Consider the following 17,569-nt stretch of genomic DNA (forward strand, 5'->3'; position numbering starts at 1 on the left):
GGTGGGGTCTGCTACCTTGCGACTCAACAACTGGTGGCAGCGGTAGGATCTGCTACCTTGCGACTCAACAACTGGTGGCAGCGGTGGGATCTGCTACCTTGCGTCCCAACACTCGCCACTCATCTCACCCCTGCACTCTGACTGGAGACCGCAGTGTCCCTTTCGCCACCCGTCGCCTCCCACCCTCTTTTCCTCTTCCCTCACCCTCATCTACCCACAAAGTGGAGAGGGTATTTCTCTCTCTATACTTCGCCTCATGCCAACGGAGGCTTCACACGCCAACGCCGGATACTTTTTGCAATAATGCTAACGTATTAAAGTGACGCTGATGAGCACGCTGATCCTGATTAACTGCTTGTTTGTTGGGCTCGGCGGGCACAGGATAACGAGATCGAAAAATATACCTTTCTATTGCAAAGTACACAACTTTAATCAACACTCTGCAAGGAGCAATTAGGAATGCACTTCACCGCGAGGTACAACTATTTTTTTTTTTAAAGCGATGTCTATTGCCTCAGGGCGTAAAACAGCTAATACATTCTAATGCACTGACTTTAGAACGGATATCATGTCCTCAAGCTTTTATAGCCAGCCGGAAAGGGTGTCCCGTAAGGGATAGTGATGAATGGGTAATATAGCAAAGTTGTTCGATAAAGTTTTGACGTTGCGCATGCAGTCTATGGCAGGCAGCATGCGAAATATTTTTCACAAAAATCTACTAGTTACAAACCATTCCTGACGAACAATGTGTGAAGTTCTGGGACACAATGCCTGAAATATATTTGTAATGTTGTTTTATAGTTCTGATTTGAACACTATGAAAGCATTTAGAGAACAGCATTTGCTAATGTGCTGTTTGAACTTCAAACTAATATTTACAACAAAACGTATAATGTTATTTGTATGTATTTAGCATTACCGCAGTGTCCCAATGAAACAAGCAGAGTTTCTGCTACTTGCACAACAACTCTAACTTTATTCTTATGTTCGGTGCTATCTGGGAATGTGGTTTACACACGTTTCGAAGCCCTCATATAGAGCGTTGTACTTTTTTACTGGTTCTGTTGGCATACCGAAAGCGCCTGCTTTTTGCCTCCTGTTTTACTGTCTCACATACCTTATCCTAATCGTGCTTCTAGTAGTTATCCGCTCAAGAAGACCACTATTATAATTTTTAGCTAACATGGCGGTAGTGCTTTCCCCTCTTGGAAATGCAATAATTGCTGAGCAAAGACAGATGAATTGGTTTTGAGTAAAGGGAGCGGCTACTTATAGGCGACTTTGTGGAACTGGTCCTACTCACGCTCGTTTGCGGGTGCAATTAATACTTGCGGGGAACTTACACCTGGAGCAGTCCACATACACTCACAGACACACAGGATTTTTTCTTCATTAACGAACCGCCGCAACGATGGCTCAGTGGTTATGGTGCTCGGCTGCTGACTCGAAAGATGCGGGTTCGATCTCGACCGCGGCGGCGGTCGCATTTCAGTGGAGGCGAAATGCAGAGGCCCGTGCGCTGTGCGATATGTCAGTGCACAGTAAAGAACCTCAGGTGGTCGAGATTACCGCAGCCCTCCACTACGGCGTCCCCACAGCCTGAGTCGCTTTGGGACGTTAAACCCCATAAAGTAAACCAAACCAAACCAAATCATTAACGAACCATACGTGTACAGTCGGGGACAAAAGTCTCTGGACCACGTGTTCCTCTAACGAAGCCGATAGCCCTGCTATTAGTCGGCGGCTGGGGACCACACTTGTGGAGGTAAAAGTTAAATTTTTGTTCTTTCATCTCCACAGGTGCGGTCTCCAGCCGCTGTCTGATAGTAGAGCTATAAGCTTCATTTGAGGAACACGTGGTCCGGAGACTTTTGTCCCCGACTGTACACATAGGCGCGTGTGCCTTGGAAGTTGGCGTTTAGACACATGCATACGCTCTATAGGAGCGAAGTGAGCCAATGATTGGTAAGGGTTCAGACACTGGCAGAGTGGCGCTCGTATGGGCTGTCAAACGTCCAACAGACTGAAGGCGCGGTCACACGGTCGACTTCTGGGTGGCGCCCAGCTGTGGGCTGCGGGCCTTGGCGTTGGCCGGTGGCGCCACTGCACTGTCGCCGGCGTCCCCATCGCAGATCAGCTTCTCAAGGCGCAGAACGGGCGCCTCGACGCACAAGTGTAGCACGAAGGCGAACACCACGCTCAGCGAGAATACCCCGAGTGCCGTGGTCAACTGCAGGCGAAAAAAGAAAGAATAGGGTGATCAAAGAGTATCGCCCGCAGCGCGTTGCGTACTCGAGCCTATAAAATAGCAGTGCAAGCGTCAGACTTCTTGGCCAATGCCTCCTCAATGATTTCTAGTACCCGCCAGATTGGAGGGGAGAATAATTCGCGATGGATATTACTTTGGAAGGAAGTGGTGGAGGGTGGGGGGGGGGGGGGGGGGCTTTACCAGCATAAAAAAGGGGACAGTTTCGAGCTTTGACACTTGACCTCTAAACATTTGCCCTCCTTTCAATTACAAATCTGTGATTTTTAGGCCGAATTTGACTCCTGCAACCTTCTCTTTACGTCGGTTCCTGCCCCTGTTTTTCTGCACGCCATCACGCTTTCAGTTTTGTTTTACTACTGTCTTCCGAGAGAACATTCGCTTTACTTTCGTTATACTCGAAACTCAGGGCCTCATGTGATGGTGATTCGGGATGACTTCGACATCTCGATGCAAAGAGCAACTTCTCAAGAAAATATTATAGCCAGTAAATGCGACTGACGTGGCAGAGTATGCGTTAACATCGGTATCCCCCTCGTACTGAGCAGCCGCTGGCGATGACGGTTCAGACCGGGCGAGTTGGTGGCGTGATCTAGTATTCCTTTATAAATAGGAATACTAGCGTGATGTAGTCCGTCAGTCCCCACGTCCGCCAGACTGCGCCCCAGTCACGCCACGCATTTAGCCACGCACCAGTCGAGTCGTGAAGAGAGCTCCTGGCGCCACCGTGAGGCCACTGCGAGTAATTTACTGCGACGATCAGCGGAGGCGCATACTGGCGGGCACCATACCTCGGCCAAATCACGAGTGCTCATTCAAGCTCACTCACAAAAATATAGTCAACGTACGGGTTCACTCAAAGATTCCCACTCAGAGAGGCCCGCACCCACTCGAACTAATTCACAACTCACTTGGGCTCACTCAGACTCACGAGTCACCCGTGGTCGCTCGCCAAACGGCCGAGGCGGAGACCTATGAAATGTAACTGACGAGGGCCAACTGGCACACGTTGTGCGACTGCCTACAGGGTACATTAGGCACAGCCTGCACATGGTCCCTCCTCCGCGTCCTCGATCCCAAGCAGGCCATGACGGAGACGGGGATGAAGATCCGCACCCTCTTGCATACGGAAAGCGCTGATGATACCAGCCTCCTTGCGCAAGTTCAACAACGATACCTTTCTTCGGGCCCGCTTCTTTCCGGACACATTCCACGGTTTTTGACAAGGGCTGTTTACTAAGGATGTCCTGCTGCAGGTTCGCAAGTAGACTTGTTTAGCTTTTGGCGTAGAGTTATGAAACTTGGCAGCCGTTCTGCGAAGTGAACTAAATGATTAAATACAAAATTTCGCTTATACGAGTATATAGTCAGTAGTTTTGACATTGTAAATTTTATGTGCTTCGTTGTTATGCCAAACTTTGAAAAAGCCTGACGTGACAACAAAACATGGTAGGAGCCTGCAGTCGCTTTTAAATTTCCGCCAAAGGAATGGTTCATGCAGTGACAGCTTCCAAATAATTTTATCAGCCTGATTTTTTTTCTACACAGAACATTACGAACGAGCTTGCATACTGCACTCATTATCATCACGTCAAAATAGTTGCAGAGTAAAAAATAAAGAGTAATTAAAAAAAGTAGAAGGTTACTGCTTTAAGCATTTATCAAGGAACACTATGCGACAAACCGCAGCAAAATCCGCGAGGCCATTGTCATGCTACGCTTTCTGCCAGCAGGGGAGCCAGTCCAAAAAAACACTTTTGAGAAAACTGGCACTGCACAAGCAGCCCCATTTTTGCTACCAGCGGTCACAAAAACATTTTTTAAAGTCATTTGTGGGCTGTTTTCGGAGAAAATTAGTTGGGATGTGGTTAAAAAGGTCTTAGAGATACCAAATCTGATGTTTTCTAAATTTCGATTTCTTTCGACATTTTTGCGATTTGAACCTCGCGTGCCAGTTATATCATGGACCGCTGAAGTGCTGTGTAGGTCAAGGCAATCCTGGCCCTCGACTTCAAATTTAAAGGGGCTTCCGATGAAGTATCCCGTGACTTCATCGTTGATAACCTTGATTCATCCCGATGCAGCGCACGAACGCTCAGCTAAGTCCGCGCCTTCCTAGCAGACCGCACCACCACCATTGGCCTAGGGGATATCCAGTCGAGCACGATCACCTTGACGACCCAGGGAACACTCCAGTATCCTCGCCAACACTGTTCCATATGGCGATGGTGGGGCTACCACCACTCCGCGACGGCATCCCCACGTTCTTCGTGCCCTGTACACGAACGATGTGACGATTTTGGTCACGGAGGGATCCGATGGCAACGTGCACGACATGTTCCAGGAAGCCACAGATACGGTTCAGAGGTAAGCGATTGCCGTAGGCCTGACCTGCACGACAGAAAAGTCGGAACTCTTGGTTGTCCGCAAACAGCGCCGACAATCGAAGAGGCTCCCCTCGATTTCCATCTACCTTGAGGGGATACCAGTACCGCAAGTGGAACGCTTCCGCATTCTGGGTCTTCACTTGCAGACCAATGGCAGAGCCACTCACACGATAGACGTCCTCCACACGCAGATCACTCACATCGTCAAGCCGGCCATGTGCATGGTGGTCACGGACGAGGCCAGCCACGCACAGGATGCCGCACTGATCGCCTTGATTCGAGGCCATCGGCGGAAGAGGGAGCCATCGCCATCGCCGGATCTACAAGCCGCGTCACACCCGCATGATGACGTGAGCACTATATACTTGTCGCCACGGGCTCTCAGGCCACCCGCAGACTCCCGCGCTGAGCGCCTAATCCACCCGGCACCCCACCCATCCCTCACTACCAGAGAACAGCCAATCTGGCGTCGCCTACAGACGCGAACGCTGCCTACACCAGCCAATCTTTCTAAATATATGCCGCTACCCCCCATATGCATCTTGTGCTCCCACCCCAAGAACACCCTTACCCACATCCTCCTATCATGCCAGGAGTCCCCTCACCCCGTCGGGCCGGTGCCCCTCCGAACCTGGGAGGACTGGGAGACCTCATTGCGGTCAGCGGACGTGGCCAGGCAGAAGATCGCCGTCAGCCGGGCCGCATGCGTCATGGACCAACACCACATGAACGTTTAGACCGTGAGTGGGGTCGTGCGGAGACCCAGGAGGCTTGCGGGCCTCGGATTCTCTTCCTAAATAAGGTTTCCCCATCGATCTCATCCTGCCGGGTGGTACGCATCCCTCCTCCCTGTGGTACGCATCTTAGGCCACGCGTCCTTTCCTGGCAACGAGCATGCGCACGCGCTCGCTCGAGAACTTGCAGGCCGGGCACCAGGCGACGGGCGGTCACACCTCACGATGCACTACTAGAAGAGCCACTCGCATACCCGCACGTCCTCAAATACTACCCAACGAAGAACACTTTACCACCAACACCCCACCTATCCTTATCAAGAGCGAGCCACGGCGTGGCGCTAACTCCAGACGAACTCCTTCACGAACCTCCACCTCAAGCCCACTTTCTTCCCCTCGCAATACCCGTCTCACCCCCCATCATGCAACAGCGCTCAACCCGCCTTATACCACTCCACTTAGGAGTGCCGCTCCCCCTTCCATTGAACGGTAGTGCAACTACCTTCCCATGGCAGCTCTAGCCATGGGCGATCAGCAGCGGCTCATTGCGCGGGCCCGCTGGATAGCAGAAGCTACCGGAGTCCTGGACTGAGGCCCCCACCGGGGCCAACCGCTCATAACGACTCCTATGGACTCACTAACTCATTTCGACTCACGACTCGCATTAGCATCATGGGAATCCGCTGCGTAATATGGGCTCGAGGCACGTAAAAGACAAGCGACAAAGAACCACCCCCTCCCGCGCAGATACACGGTGAAACTCGGTCAAAGCTTCTGACACAACCCCGTGCGGATCACTACCGCACCCTATTGTGGCTCGGGTTAGACGTCGTGCCCCATGTTGCGTGGACGATGTCGGTCAGGATCAAGGCGGCCGGAGACGGTCTCGAGAGAGCCGGAGAGTGCTGAAGAGGAGAAACTGTGCAAGTTTATTTTACGTATTTATAGGATGTGTTCCGAGTCCTGGATTGTGAACAGTATAGGGGATAAGAGTTAATGGAGAATACCAAAGTAATTTGCGATTCCCTAAGTCACTCGGGAGATGAACTGCAAAGCATGATCAATGAGTTAGACAGGTAGAACAGAACGGTAGGTCTAAAATTAACATGCACTAAACCAAAGTAATGTTCAACAGTCTCGCAAGGGAACTGCAGTTGGCAATTTATAGCGAGATGCTGGAAGTGGTAAGGGAATATGTCTACTTAGGGCAGGTAGTGGACGCAGATCCGGATAATGAGAGGGAAATAACTAGAAGAATAAGAATGGGGTGGAGCGCAAATGGCAGGTTCTCTCAGATCATGAATGACAGTTTAACAATATCCCTGAAGAGAAAAGTACACAACAGCTGTATCTTACCGGAACTCACCTGCGGGGTAGAAACGTGGAGTCTAATGAAAAACGCAGCGAGCTATGGAAAGAAAAATGACAGGTGTAACGCTAAGAGGCCGGACGCGGTGTTGTGACCGTACTTCTGACCACGTGGGCCCGATCAAGCAGCTACCGTGAACAATCAACGAGGCCGACAACCTCGCGACGGCGGTGGGAAGTGGGATGCTTGGAATGCCCCTCCGAGCCTCAGCGGATTAGTGTAGCAGGAATGTCAAGGGCCATTGTCAGCAGTAACCCCAGCGAAATTCCTTGAGCGGATTAGTGTAGCAGGAATGTCAAGGGCCATTGTCAGCAGTAACCCCAGCGAAATTCCTTGAGCGGAGGTGACCACTATAGCGGCGAAGGCCGGAGACGCGCCGGAGGTATTGTCCGAGCGACCACAGCGGAGGCGACGTGCCGGCGCCGGTCACGCTGGCGGTTAATTGAAGAATTTTGTGTCCCCGACTCGCGTTCTGGGCAATCGGCGGGGAAGCAAGTTCATTCACCTGCTGGAAGACTTCGGGAGATTCCTTTCCCGCAGGGCTGGATGAGTCAGCATCTCCCCCTCTCATCGACCCAGCTGCGAGAGAGTGGAAAAGCCCGCACCTGCCCAGCCGTGGGTGGTAACAAGACCGTCCCCTTCGGTCCATCCGATTGGACAGTGCTCGTCGAACATTATTCCCCAGCCAGGGATCTGGGGAAACCGAACGATATTTAACTCGGCCGTGAGTGTGGCCGAGAGAAGCCTGCTAGTTCCAGTCGACTACGGTTGACGAAGACGTTCCCCTTCCACTGAGAGCCATTCTCAGTCCAGCTCTATGTAAATAATGTAAATAAGTGTATAAAGCGTTTTTCCTTCACTTCCCCTACTCCCCATCTCCGGCCCACGTTCCTTCCTCCTTCGGCACAGCGGCGGTGCTCTTGGACCCGTTGCCTGGTGGGACACGCTACTAGTACGGCAAAATATAACAGCGGGCAGAGTGAGTGAGGGTACAAACGCGGGTTTATGACATCGTAGTCGAAATCAAGAGGAAAAAATGGGCTTGGGCAGGGCATATAATGCGAAGGCAAGATAACCGCTGGTCCTAAAGGGTAACGGAGTGGGTTCCAAGAGATGGCAAGCGTAGCAGTTTGCGGGGATACGGTGGCCGCAGCTGGCAAATGACAGGGTTAATTGGAGAGACATGGAAGAGGCCTTTGACCTGCAGTGGCCGCAGTCAGGGTGATGATGATGATGATTTACAGATCTCGGAAGAAGCATGAATTGCATAGACTGCGGTGGGTTTCGTGCCCTAATATGTCCCTAGCTCCCCAACTGGGGAATCTCGGCATTTAATGAGTGTCCGATCAGGACCCCTCGAGCAGGCTTTGGTTGCCGCCCACCGCACAGTATATTATTGTTTATGTTAGTGGCTATTTATTCCTAAGAAAAATAAAATAAAAATGGAAGGAACAGATGTTGCTAGCCGCGGCATCTGCTATCGAAACCTTTTGCACGTCAGCTGCGGCTAGCGGGAATAAAAGGACAGGGAAAGGACAGGAGGAGGGAAAGAAAGGGGGAGCGATAGTAAGAAAGAATAAGAGTAGTGGCCAATATACACTATGTACAACTACAGGGCATGTAAGTAGAAATACATGCGGGGTGCTGCGCCTCGCAAGGTTGTCGAGAGTACATGGTGCGCGGGCTAGCATATTGCGTGGTGGAGGAGTAGCGGCCGATCGCGGCCCACGCGATGACTTTCACGCCGGCACAGATGGGTTGCCCTCGCCAGTCAGAACATCGCGCGGGACCACTGCTCGTGTGGGAGCATCGACGCACGCGCACATTCATTCGGTCATCGCACGCCGGCCGCTCAAGGTAAATATATATATGCCGCGCGCGTGCCGTGTCCTGTCCCGAGAGAGAAGAAAAGAAAGAAAAAAAAAAACAAGACAAAAACACACGTTTGCGGCTCACTGTACAAATAAGCTGGTGTGGGGGCGCCCTGCTGTAAAACGTCCACAGGTAGCCCACGCGGAGCGTTTTGTCACTGCGGGTAACTACCTGGCGCGGAACAGACGGGACGTCAGGCCCGTCTGTTCAAAGTATACGCAGAGGAACACCAGACTTCGCTCACGGGTGCGCGCACTGCCCTGCGGCCGATCCGGTGATGGTGATGATCAAGTCACCGTGAGGCAATACTTATTGCAGCGACGGTGATTCGCCGCCAACTTCAGCAGAATTTACTGCAGCCGGGCCACGAGCTCCGTTTCCAGGGAGGTCCCCACTCCCAGGAAGTGATCCTCTTCTAACCGCAGGTAGCGTGGGAAAAGACGGCTGCTTCTCCTTGCCTCCGCTGTTCTCAGTAAAGGGACGACTGGAACCGTTGTTACCTGCTGTCTGGCTGACTCAGTCTTGTGCTATTTCCAGCGCCCCGTCGAAGTGTCAAGCAGGCGCGATAGAGAGGGAACCTTCTTTCCCGAGACAAAAGGGATCCGGAGTGCAGCCGTCGCAAGGATGTCGGCTTTATTGACAGCTCCTAGATGTCGTGTGCTCAGGCCCTCGTTGCTAGAAGTTCGATTATAACAACCGGCGTAAACTGAAGGGACAAAACGCCATCTTCCTCGTTTCCACAGAATATTCTTCGGTCGCTCACAGAAATGGAGTTTTTATTGCGTTAGCAATACTACTGTAGGTTTCGCTTCGTCGCTTAGCCCCGGTCGGTAGGGATGGATGACCTTGAACTGCGTTATTTCAGCCGCGCTCCGCCAGATGGCAGCGGCGCCGAGCAGTTTGCTCTGTCTACGACAGATGGCGCCACCAGGAGGTCCGCTATAGTCCGCTAGTCCGCTACTTCTAGCCTTCGAACCCACGAGCAAGGCGTACAGCCGAACGGGCGATGGCGGTCTGTGGACTCCCTGGCAGCGTGGCGGAATGGTCACGTGACCAAATAAGGCTGCGCCAACGCTCCAGCGCTCTAAAGCGTCTATAAATGCACGCTTGCCTTGGCGTGAATGCTTTGCTATGCAGTCCTCTAAGGAGAAGTGGCAGCGACAGGAAGAAGCGAGAAAGCGACAACGTGCACAAGAAACGCCAAGAACGTTTTGCAAAGCGTCGTGTAAGGATGCAGCTCGGCGACAACGTTCTACCTCGCAGAATGGTTCGATGTCATCGGTCACCGATGAATCTCAACACTTGACTGCTCAGGAACGCCGCAATACTAGCAGGCGAAGGCAACGCGCCGAAGAATCGCCAGAAGTGCATCCTGTATGCTCTTCAGTAGCGCCTGCCATAGGTTGGTGGACTCACTTATGAGTCAACTTACGGCCTCTCTCTGGCTGACATTCAGATCATGATCCAAGTCGTGAGTCTGGCCTTAGGCTCAGATCATGATCTATGTTTTCGCGACGAGGGTGTCCGCTTAAACGTTTTTTGCTTGATTTTTTCCTCATTTGCTGACAGCGGAAGGGAGATAATATTCACTGCCGCGAGAATTGGTCGCTTGTGAGCGAGGCGGCTTCCTGATGTGGGCAGGAGGAAAAAAAATTGGCAGTGGTTTAGCTCTGGGCCGTAGAAACTTGCTTGCAACACGTTGCAACCTAACCCATTGACGACGACCTAGCGCAGCAATTGCGTAACGCGCCATAAGAAAAAAATTGGCTGGGGCTTAGCTGAGGTTAAGCCTGGATATCTCGAAGCGAAAAGCCGCGGTGATGCTTAGCACTTCTGTATCGGTAGTATCACTCTCTTCTCCTTCCATGTTGAATGCGCACGCTTATTCTCTGGCAAGCGGTTATATTGCCGGCCTCCGCCGCTTGCGGCGAACGTCAAACGAAGACGCATAGCGCGCGGCAGCGTGCGCCTATTTTATGGGCAAAATGCACACTGCGCACGGCTGCGGCGAAAGGTTAAACGGTGGTGAGGAGGAGAAGCGGCGGTGCACAGCGCATGACGTCACTCGCGCTCCGACATACGCCGGCTCACGCGAAGCGCGGTGTTGACTAGCGTAGTGAAGATTTCGCTTCAAAACTGACCGCCGGTTGCTACGCCTGTGTAACGCAAGATTCAGCAACAGCTCAGTGCCGATGCCTTTTTTTTTTTTTCACATAGATGCATCCTCTTTGAATTGGGGCAGCTGCGAGCGCTCTCTACTCTCATGAGCGTGAACAGTGCCAACAATAGTTTACACCGCTGCGTACAGAGAACGCCACAAATCCGTGCATAGTAAAAAAAAAGAAAGTCGGTCTCCCTGTGACCACGCCATGTGTCCGGGCAGCTTAGCAACGGCGTCGTAGTTGCTGTTTACAAACCGGGCGGTAGCAGACGGCCGCGGCGTAGCATTCGCGGTGCGACGTAGGCGAACTTTCCTCAACTGCTCGAGTTTGTTATTGATCGTGCCCACAGGCTGACGTTGGCGCCGTTCACTCATGATATCTCAGGTGGAATTCACTGCAAAACTCTCGTTGTTGCATGCATGGATTTCATCGTGCTCGGCGACCACAATCGCATGGGCATTTTGTCTACTACGTCACTGCTCGGAGCCGTCGGGATACCGCCGCTGCTCACTGAGGAGCTTCGCACTGTTCGTTCACCAGTGATTCAATACGGCGTGTGCTACAGAGCGTTCGCCAGCGTATTGTGCGGAGGTTTCGTGTCTGGTGCGTGCAGACTGTGCTTGTGCCATTCGCGCTCCCGTTTCCAGCGGCAGTGAAACCTCCTTGCTACTTATGCGTGTTCTTGCAACGCTCCAGCGATTGTCACTGGTGTTAGTATAACTGTAGTTTTCGTTTTTCGGCGACTGCGCTTGTGTGAGCGGCGGGGGCCATGACATGGGCGGAGAGCGATATTGTAAAGGAAGCAGCTGCGCTCGCTTGCTCTTTGTTACATGCCCGTTTAAAGCGTCTAGCGAGCTATTTGCCTCTGGGACGTGCCGGGCTCAAGTGTACTCGTTCATAACGTGACCAAGTCTGTGTTTCTGGTCGCGCGCTATGTTTAGACCGGTTTCCTGTAACAGAATCAGCGCTGCAGTGTTGTCCGTTTCCTCCTTTCCTCTGCTCTCTTTTTAGGCCTTGGGCCTTGCGCTATTTCAGCATAACCAACTCGCCCATCAGTTCGTGCTTTCAACCTGTAGCAGGTTTGCAATTTCTTTTCTAGCTGATGTCATATGTTCAAGAAGTGCGAAAAAGGCGAAGCTCTAACTGAATTTGGAGGCCTTTTCTCACATGTGTTTATTGTGCCCATGTCTTGTGATAGTGTTATTTGTGGTAAAAAGTACTTAGTGAAATGAGGATCCTCATGTGCACTGAATTTCAATGATGCCTGTGGTTATGTTGAAGAAAAATAATGCAATGCATTCATTACGTGCAATAGATCGACTTTCATTGTGTGTATTGTCGATCACAAGTAAAGTGTGCTACTATGCAGTGACATTACGAGCTAGTATTTCATCAAGTAGAGAAAAGCAGTGCGTAGAGCTGCAGCTCTACACATTAAACGTGAAACACAGCATTGAAATGATGCATAACACTGTGAAACTTATCCTGCAGCCACTGGGTACTCCTAAACTTCTAGAAGTCTGAAAAGCTACGGTCATGTATATTAAGCACAATATTAGATCTGTGGATGTGAAGCATGCTATGTTGCTAAGGGCGTCCACAGAACTTTTTTCAGTGAGGGGCACCTGATGTCCGGGGATGGGGGCGGCGGTAGGTTAGCACCAAAAAGGAACTAGTGCATAAATAATATCCGTAATTCCAGGGGGGGGGGGGGGCAACCGCCCTCCCTGCACCCCCCCCCCCCCCCCCTGCCCCTTCCTTCCAGATGCCCATGTATGTTGCCATCCTACAAAGGTTGGATTTATGGAGGAGGGCAGTCACATTTTGAACATGTATTTCTTGGACTTTTTTCATTGAGAAATAGGTGTTCAGAATGGTTATCCTATGTAAAATTTCAGTCTTTTGGAGGGGGGCGACACCCCCCCATAAATCCTCCCCTGCTGTCTACTATATGCGCTTTGGCCCTCTCCATTTCTGTCACCTCTATGAGTGGCTCTTGGAGTTGAATCAAAAGTCATTGTTGGCACGGCTGCCATTACAACACGTTATGATATTACATTTTGTGTTCAGGGTAAAGAACTCAGACTTTTTAGTTTATTTGCCCATGCTCACTGCTGTATGAGAAAACATTTCTTGCATGGCCAGCTGCACGAAAACATGTATTTCTTGGACTTTTTTCATTGAGAAAAAGGCGTTCAGAATGGTTATCCTATGTAAAATTTCAGTCTTTTGGAGGGAGGAGACACCGCCACCCCCGTAAATCCTCCCCTGCCATCTACTATATGCACTTTGGCCCTCTCCATTTCTGTCACCTCTATGAGTGGCTCTTGGAGTTGTGAATCAAAATTCGTTGGCATGGCCACCATTACAACACGTTATAATACTACATTTTGCGTTCAGGGTCAAGAACTCGAACTTTTTAGTATATTTGCCCATCATCACTGCTGTATGAGAAAGCATTACTTGTGTGGCCAGCTGCACGAAAACATGCTATGAAGATAAGCATAGTATTTAAGACCAAGAACAAAATACTGCAGAATTTTTCTTATCCTGACTGCTGTAGCAGAAGGCACTGTTGACATTGCCAGCTTCCCAAACATACGCAGTGGAGGCAGATTGCAACATTCAGCAACAAGAGCTGCATTAAAAGGCAGGTTTAACACTAAGGTGGGATGTGACCATGCATGGCAGCATTGTTCACGACTCAGCCGAAAGCAGACACGTGCACACTCATTCAGCATAAAACTGAGAGGTTTGTGCTATCCACCAGAGAGTGCGATTAAGGTGTGGCCAGTATGTGGGACACTTTATGCGAGCATAGCATGCAAACAACCCAATATCAATAACCTTGCTCAGGGATCTCATGCATGAACCTCTAAACTCATTCTAGCAAAGAAGGATTTTTTTTACAACCTCATGAGCACATTTGACAGCTGTCCACTCAAAAATCATTATGCTCTCAAATAGAAAGTGTTACAGAGTGCCATCCAAATATAAGCCTCGTGCAAGCAAGCTGGACATGTAAGGCTTCCAGGGTAGCCATATACTAAAACATTTCAGGAAGCTTAGGTTTAAAGGCAGTACTTCGCACTGAATTAAGGTGGGATAGTTTGTCCGGAAGCGTCATGAAATACACTGTGTGATACAAGACACACAGTATATAAAAAAAAAGAAATTTAAACTGATGCAGGGTATAGAGTAACAAGTTCTATTTCAGTGGCACCATGTGTAACAGTTTATATAAGAAAAAAAAAAACACAAACAAGCATGCTCTTCAAAGTGTACATTAGATTTGGTTTTCTGTTCTGCTATATTTTGGCAGCAGCTCTTTACTGATACACAGTTCCACTCAACTAAAATTTTGTGCCCTTCACATCATCTGGTGAAATGAACCTTCTAGCCATGCGATTAACACGAGACTACGATTAACCGGGTGTAAATATGCCTGTATATTTTGCCAAATGCAGCCTGCAAGGAACCGAGGGGCACATATCTCCGCCGTGGCAAAACAACGCAGCCAAAAGCAACGAAAGACAGTGCGTACCAAGGTGGGCCACTGCAATAAGTTAAAGTCCTTTCGCGGGTTACCGCTGTTGCGATAAGCATGTTTGCCAAATGTTACTTGATTATGATCATGCAAGGCTGGACTGTTTCGTTCGAACAAGAGAGCAGGAATGACGCGCAGACAACGCGGCGAAGAGTAATTGGAAGCAGCCGAATGTCTCGTACGAATATTTCTGATGTCTCCAGTACATGAACAACGGTCAGAAACAAAGCGCCACTCGCACTGGAGTCTGCCTTTGCTACGATTGTAATTTCTTTTTGACTGCTTTTACTTCTCATGGTTGACTCTGCTTTTGCTACGATTATTTGACACTGCTTTTGCTACGAGATGGCCTCCTCTAAGTTCTGTTATTACAATCTTTTAGTTTTTTCTGCAAAGGTTAAAGGTTTCTTGTCTGTTATCCTGATGTTGCTGCTTTTTTCCACGTGTTGAGTTAGGAGCGATAATGCGATGAGTGTCATGCCTGAGCTGTATGTTTAAATATGCCACCTTTCCATGCAATAAACAGTTGGTAGTGTGCGCATGTGGTGTCCCCTCTCTTGTTAGTGTCCTTGTTGCGCCGCCGTTCATTTCATCATGCACCAACTCTCCCCTCAGGCCGTTCTTCTGCACTGGAGTCTCTTTGGGCCAGCTCCTTCGCTAGGTTTGAAACGCGTGCGGGGAGAAATGTTTGTAAGCAAGAGCGCGCCTGGACAACATGGCACCGAGCTCGTTTCCGGCTTCAAAAAATGTCACGTTACGGCCTCTCCTTTAAATTTTCCTTCCTGTATGAGTCGCACAGATGGGCGCACTAAAACATACCACCACCAAAACATAAGCGATTGACTGGGAGAGCGAAAATGGAGGAGTGAGTGGCTTCATGAGCACTTGGCTTGCGAAGGCTGGCCACTTGGTGTCTTAAAGGGACAGTGAGGAGAGCTCTATTAATACTTTTTTTAAAGCAAAATCCGATAGTTCGGCATTTCATGGTTTTGTTGCCACTTGGCCGGCAGCGAAAGATGCATTTATTTCTAAGAAACTTGGATTCAAAGTTGAAAAAGTTTTTCCCACCGCTCTGATTCAAACTTGGGATTCTCTTATGACGACACAGGACTAAGTGACGTGAAACATGACGTGCACATGACGTAACGCAGACTCCGTGATTTCTGGTGGCCAGCAGGGGGGCGGCCTAGCAGCAGCCGAAAAGAAAGCTACTGCCGGCCGCACGTTGAAGGCATCTCTCGGCTATTGCGGCCGTTGCTACCGTCGCTTCGTTTACGTTTGCACCGGCGCTTTGCCAGCGTTACGATGGATCCCGCTCTCGAAGTCGTCAACGAAGTTCTCGCAAATAGACACCTTTAGCATACCGTGTACCTTGTTACCATTAGCGGAATACCAGGAGCCCGCCTACTGCCGGTGAGCAGGCGCTGATTGGTCCCGATGCTGCAGGCGCGCACGTAGCTGCTGGGTTCGTGGCGCCATCTGGCGACGACAAGGAGATTTGCGCATGCATTGGTTACGCCTCAGTGATTCGTGGCTTCTCGTGTCCTAGTGTTGCTAGCAACACTGTTTTGTCCTATGACGTCATCACGCCTGTACTTGAGAGTTTGGCCTGTGGCGGCAATACCTGTATTTTGGTTCTTGCTCTTTTCTACGTTACAAGAGCTTTGTTTTCAGTATGAGTGGCGTTTTTGTAACCAGGAGCTGGTATTCTGTCGATACAAGCCAACTTCAATTTCTCCTCAGTGTCCCTTTGGTGAGTTTTTTTTTTCCTCCATACTTGTATATGCATTCTGTGGTGCGCTAAGCGGTGCCCCTCCCATCTGCTCCTTGTTCCTGCTTCGAGTTGCGCCAGCGACGTTGCAGAACTGGGAAACGTGTTCTTAACTGTTACAGTGTACAAACATCGAACGATGTTCTTGGAGTAACAGTATAAAAGGGAAAGCAGTCATGGCAGCAACGTTAATTGTCAGGAGCCCCGCTTTTGATCAATTACAGTGACACTTGGTAAATGCAACAGAAGGCGCGGGAAGGGAAATTATCAGCTTTGGAAATATAGTGTGATTGCCTGTAGCTGGCTCACAGCAGGGGTGATTTAAAATAACTTAAAATGCCCTAGCTTGTTCTGTAGTAGTTGATATATCGGAATGGAAGGCCTCTTTGAACTCTGTGATGCACTCTGCTCATCCGCAACGTAACAGTCTAGGGAAGTGAATTTGTTACCCTTCACCCATACAGCCCTAGGCCCATGGAATCGAATACCAGCTGCAGCAGCCGCGTCTCGATGGAGGCAAGATGCTAAAATGCTGGTGTGCTGTATGCAGGGTGCGTTAAAGAACCGCGGGTGATAGAAATTATTCGGCCTCCACTACAGCGACTCTTTTCAGAGCGAAAGCTCTACTGGTTAGTCCGAACCAAAGTTTCGCTGTGTGTTGCCGGAGCCTCGAGCGGAGTAGGCGGTTAGCAACGGCGCCCCTAGCAACCGGATTTGCGTCTAGAAACGGGCTGCTGCGCCGAGCTCCGCGCTTTGCCGTGGCGTAGCTCCGCTGGATCGCTAGACTATATAGGCGTGTACTAATTAGTGTGGTTAACCATGATGACGCCATAGTAATGAGCATAATTAGTAGTAAACGCAAGAATGTCCACATATAATACATCATTGGAAAGAGGAACTTTAGCCTAATTTACACTAATTAGACAGATTAATTACCGTTATTAAACAGGTTATATTAATGTTGCTATAGCAACGCATACCTACAAGTGCTAGACACATGACATGACCTTCAGCTTGACCTTGAAAAAGAATTTACCGAAAAGTAAGATGGTTTCGTTTGGTTTGGTTTATGGGTTTAACGTCCTAAAGCTGCTAAGGCTATGAGAGGCGCCGCAGTGGAGGGCTCCGGAAAGGTGAACGGATGATGTCATATACGGCTTAGCTCAATGTAAGTCGCATGACTTAGCTTTCGCTCTCTAACCAGGTTCAATAGTAGTTAAACTACAGCCAATTTTTTTCTCTCCCTCCTTTCACGCTTTATTCAGCCGTTCCCTCATGGCTGAGTTCAGGTGTCCATGAATGAGAAATTACAGCTCTGCTCCTAGCTGCAGCGGTCACGTTTTGGTGGAGTCAAAGGGCTCCCGTGTGCTGTACGTTGACGGTGCACGTTAAATTACCCAGGTGGTCGAAATTATTCCGCGGCCCTCCACTACGGCGACTTTTTTCCTCTCCCTTCTTCAC

General features: G+C 50.0%; 1 protein-coding gene across 1 annotated transcript in view; it reads right to left on the minus strand.

The window, feature by feature from the left end:
• Nucleotides 1-1,856: 1,856 nt before the first annotated feature.
• The window catches only part of LOC149352985 (nose resistant to fluoxetine protein 6-like), a 60,552-nt gene continuing 44,839 nt past the window's right edge, over nucleotides 1,857-17,569 (minus strand). Inside the window, exon 15 of the mRNA XM_089582195.1 lies at nucleotides 1,857-2,230. Coding sequence (XP_089438321.1) covers nucleotides 2,036-2,230 — 195 coding nt within the window. The 3' untranslated portion in view covers nucleotides 1,857-2,035. The remainder of the gene's footprint in view (nucleotides 2,231-17,569) is intronic.

This window comes from Amblyomma mixtum, chromosome 3 (genome assembly GCF_055824585.1).
Source record: "Amblyomma mixtum isolate Tamu chromosome 3, ASM5582458v1, whole genome shotgun sequence".
In the NCBI taxonomy this organism is placed as follows: Eukaryota; Metazoa; Arthropoda; class Arachnida; order Ixodida; family Ixodidae; genus Amblyomma; species Amblyomma mixtum.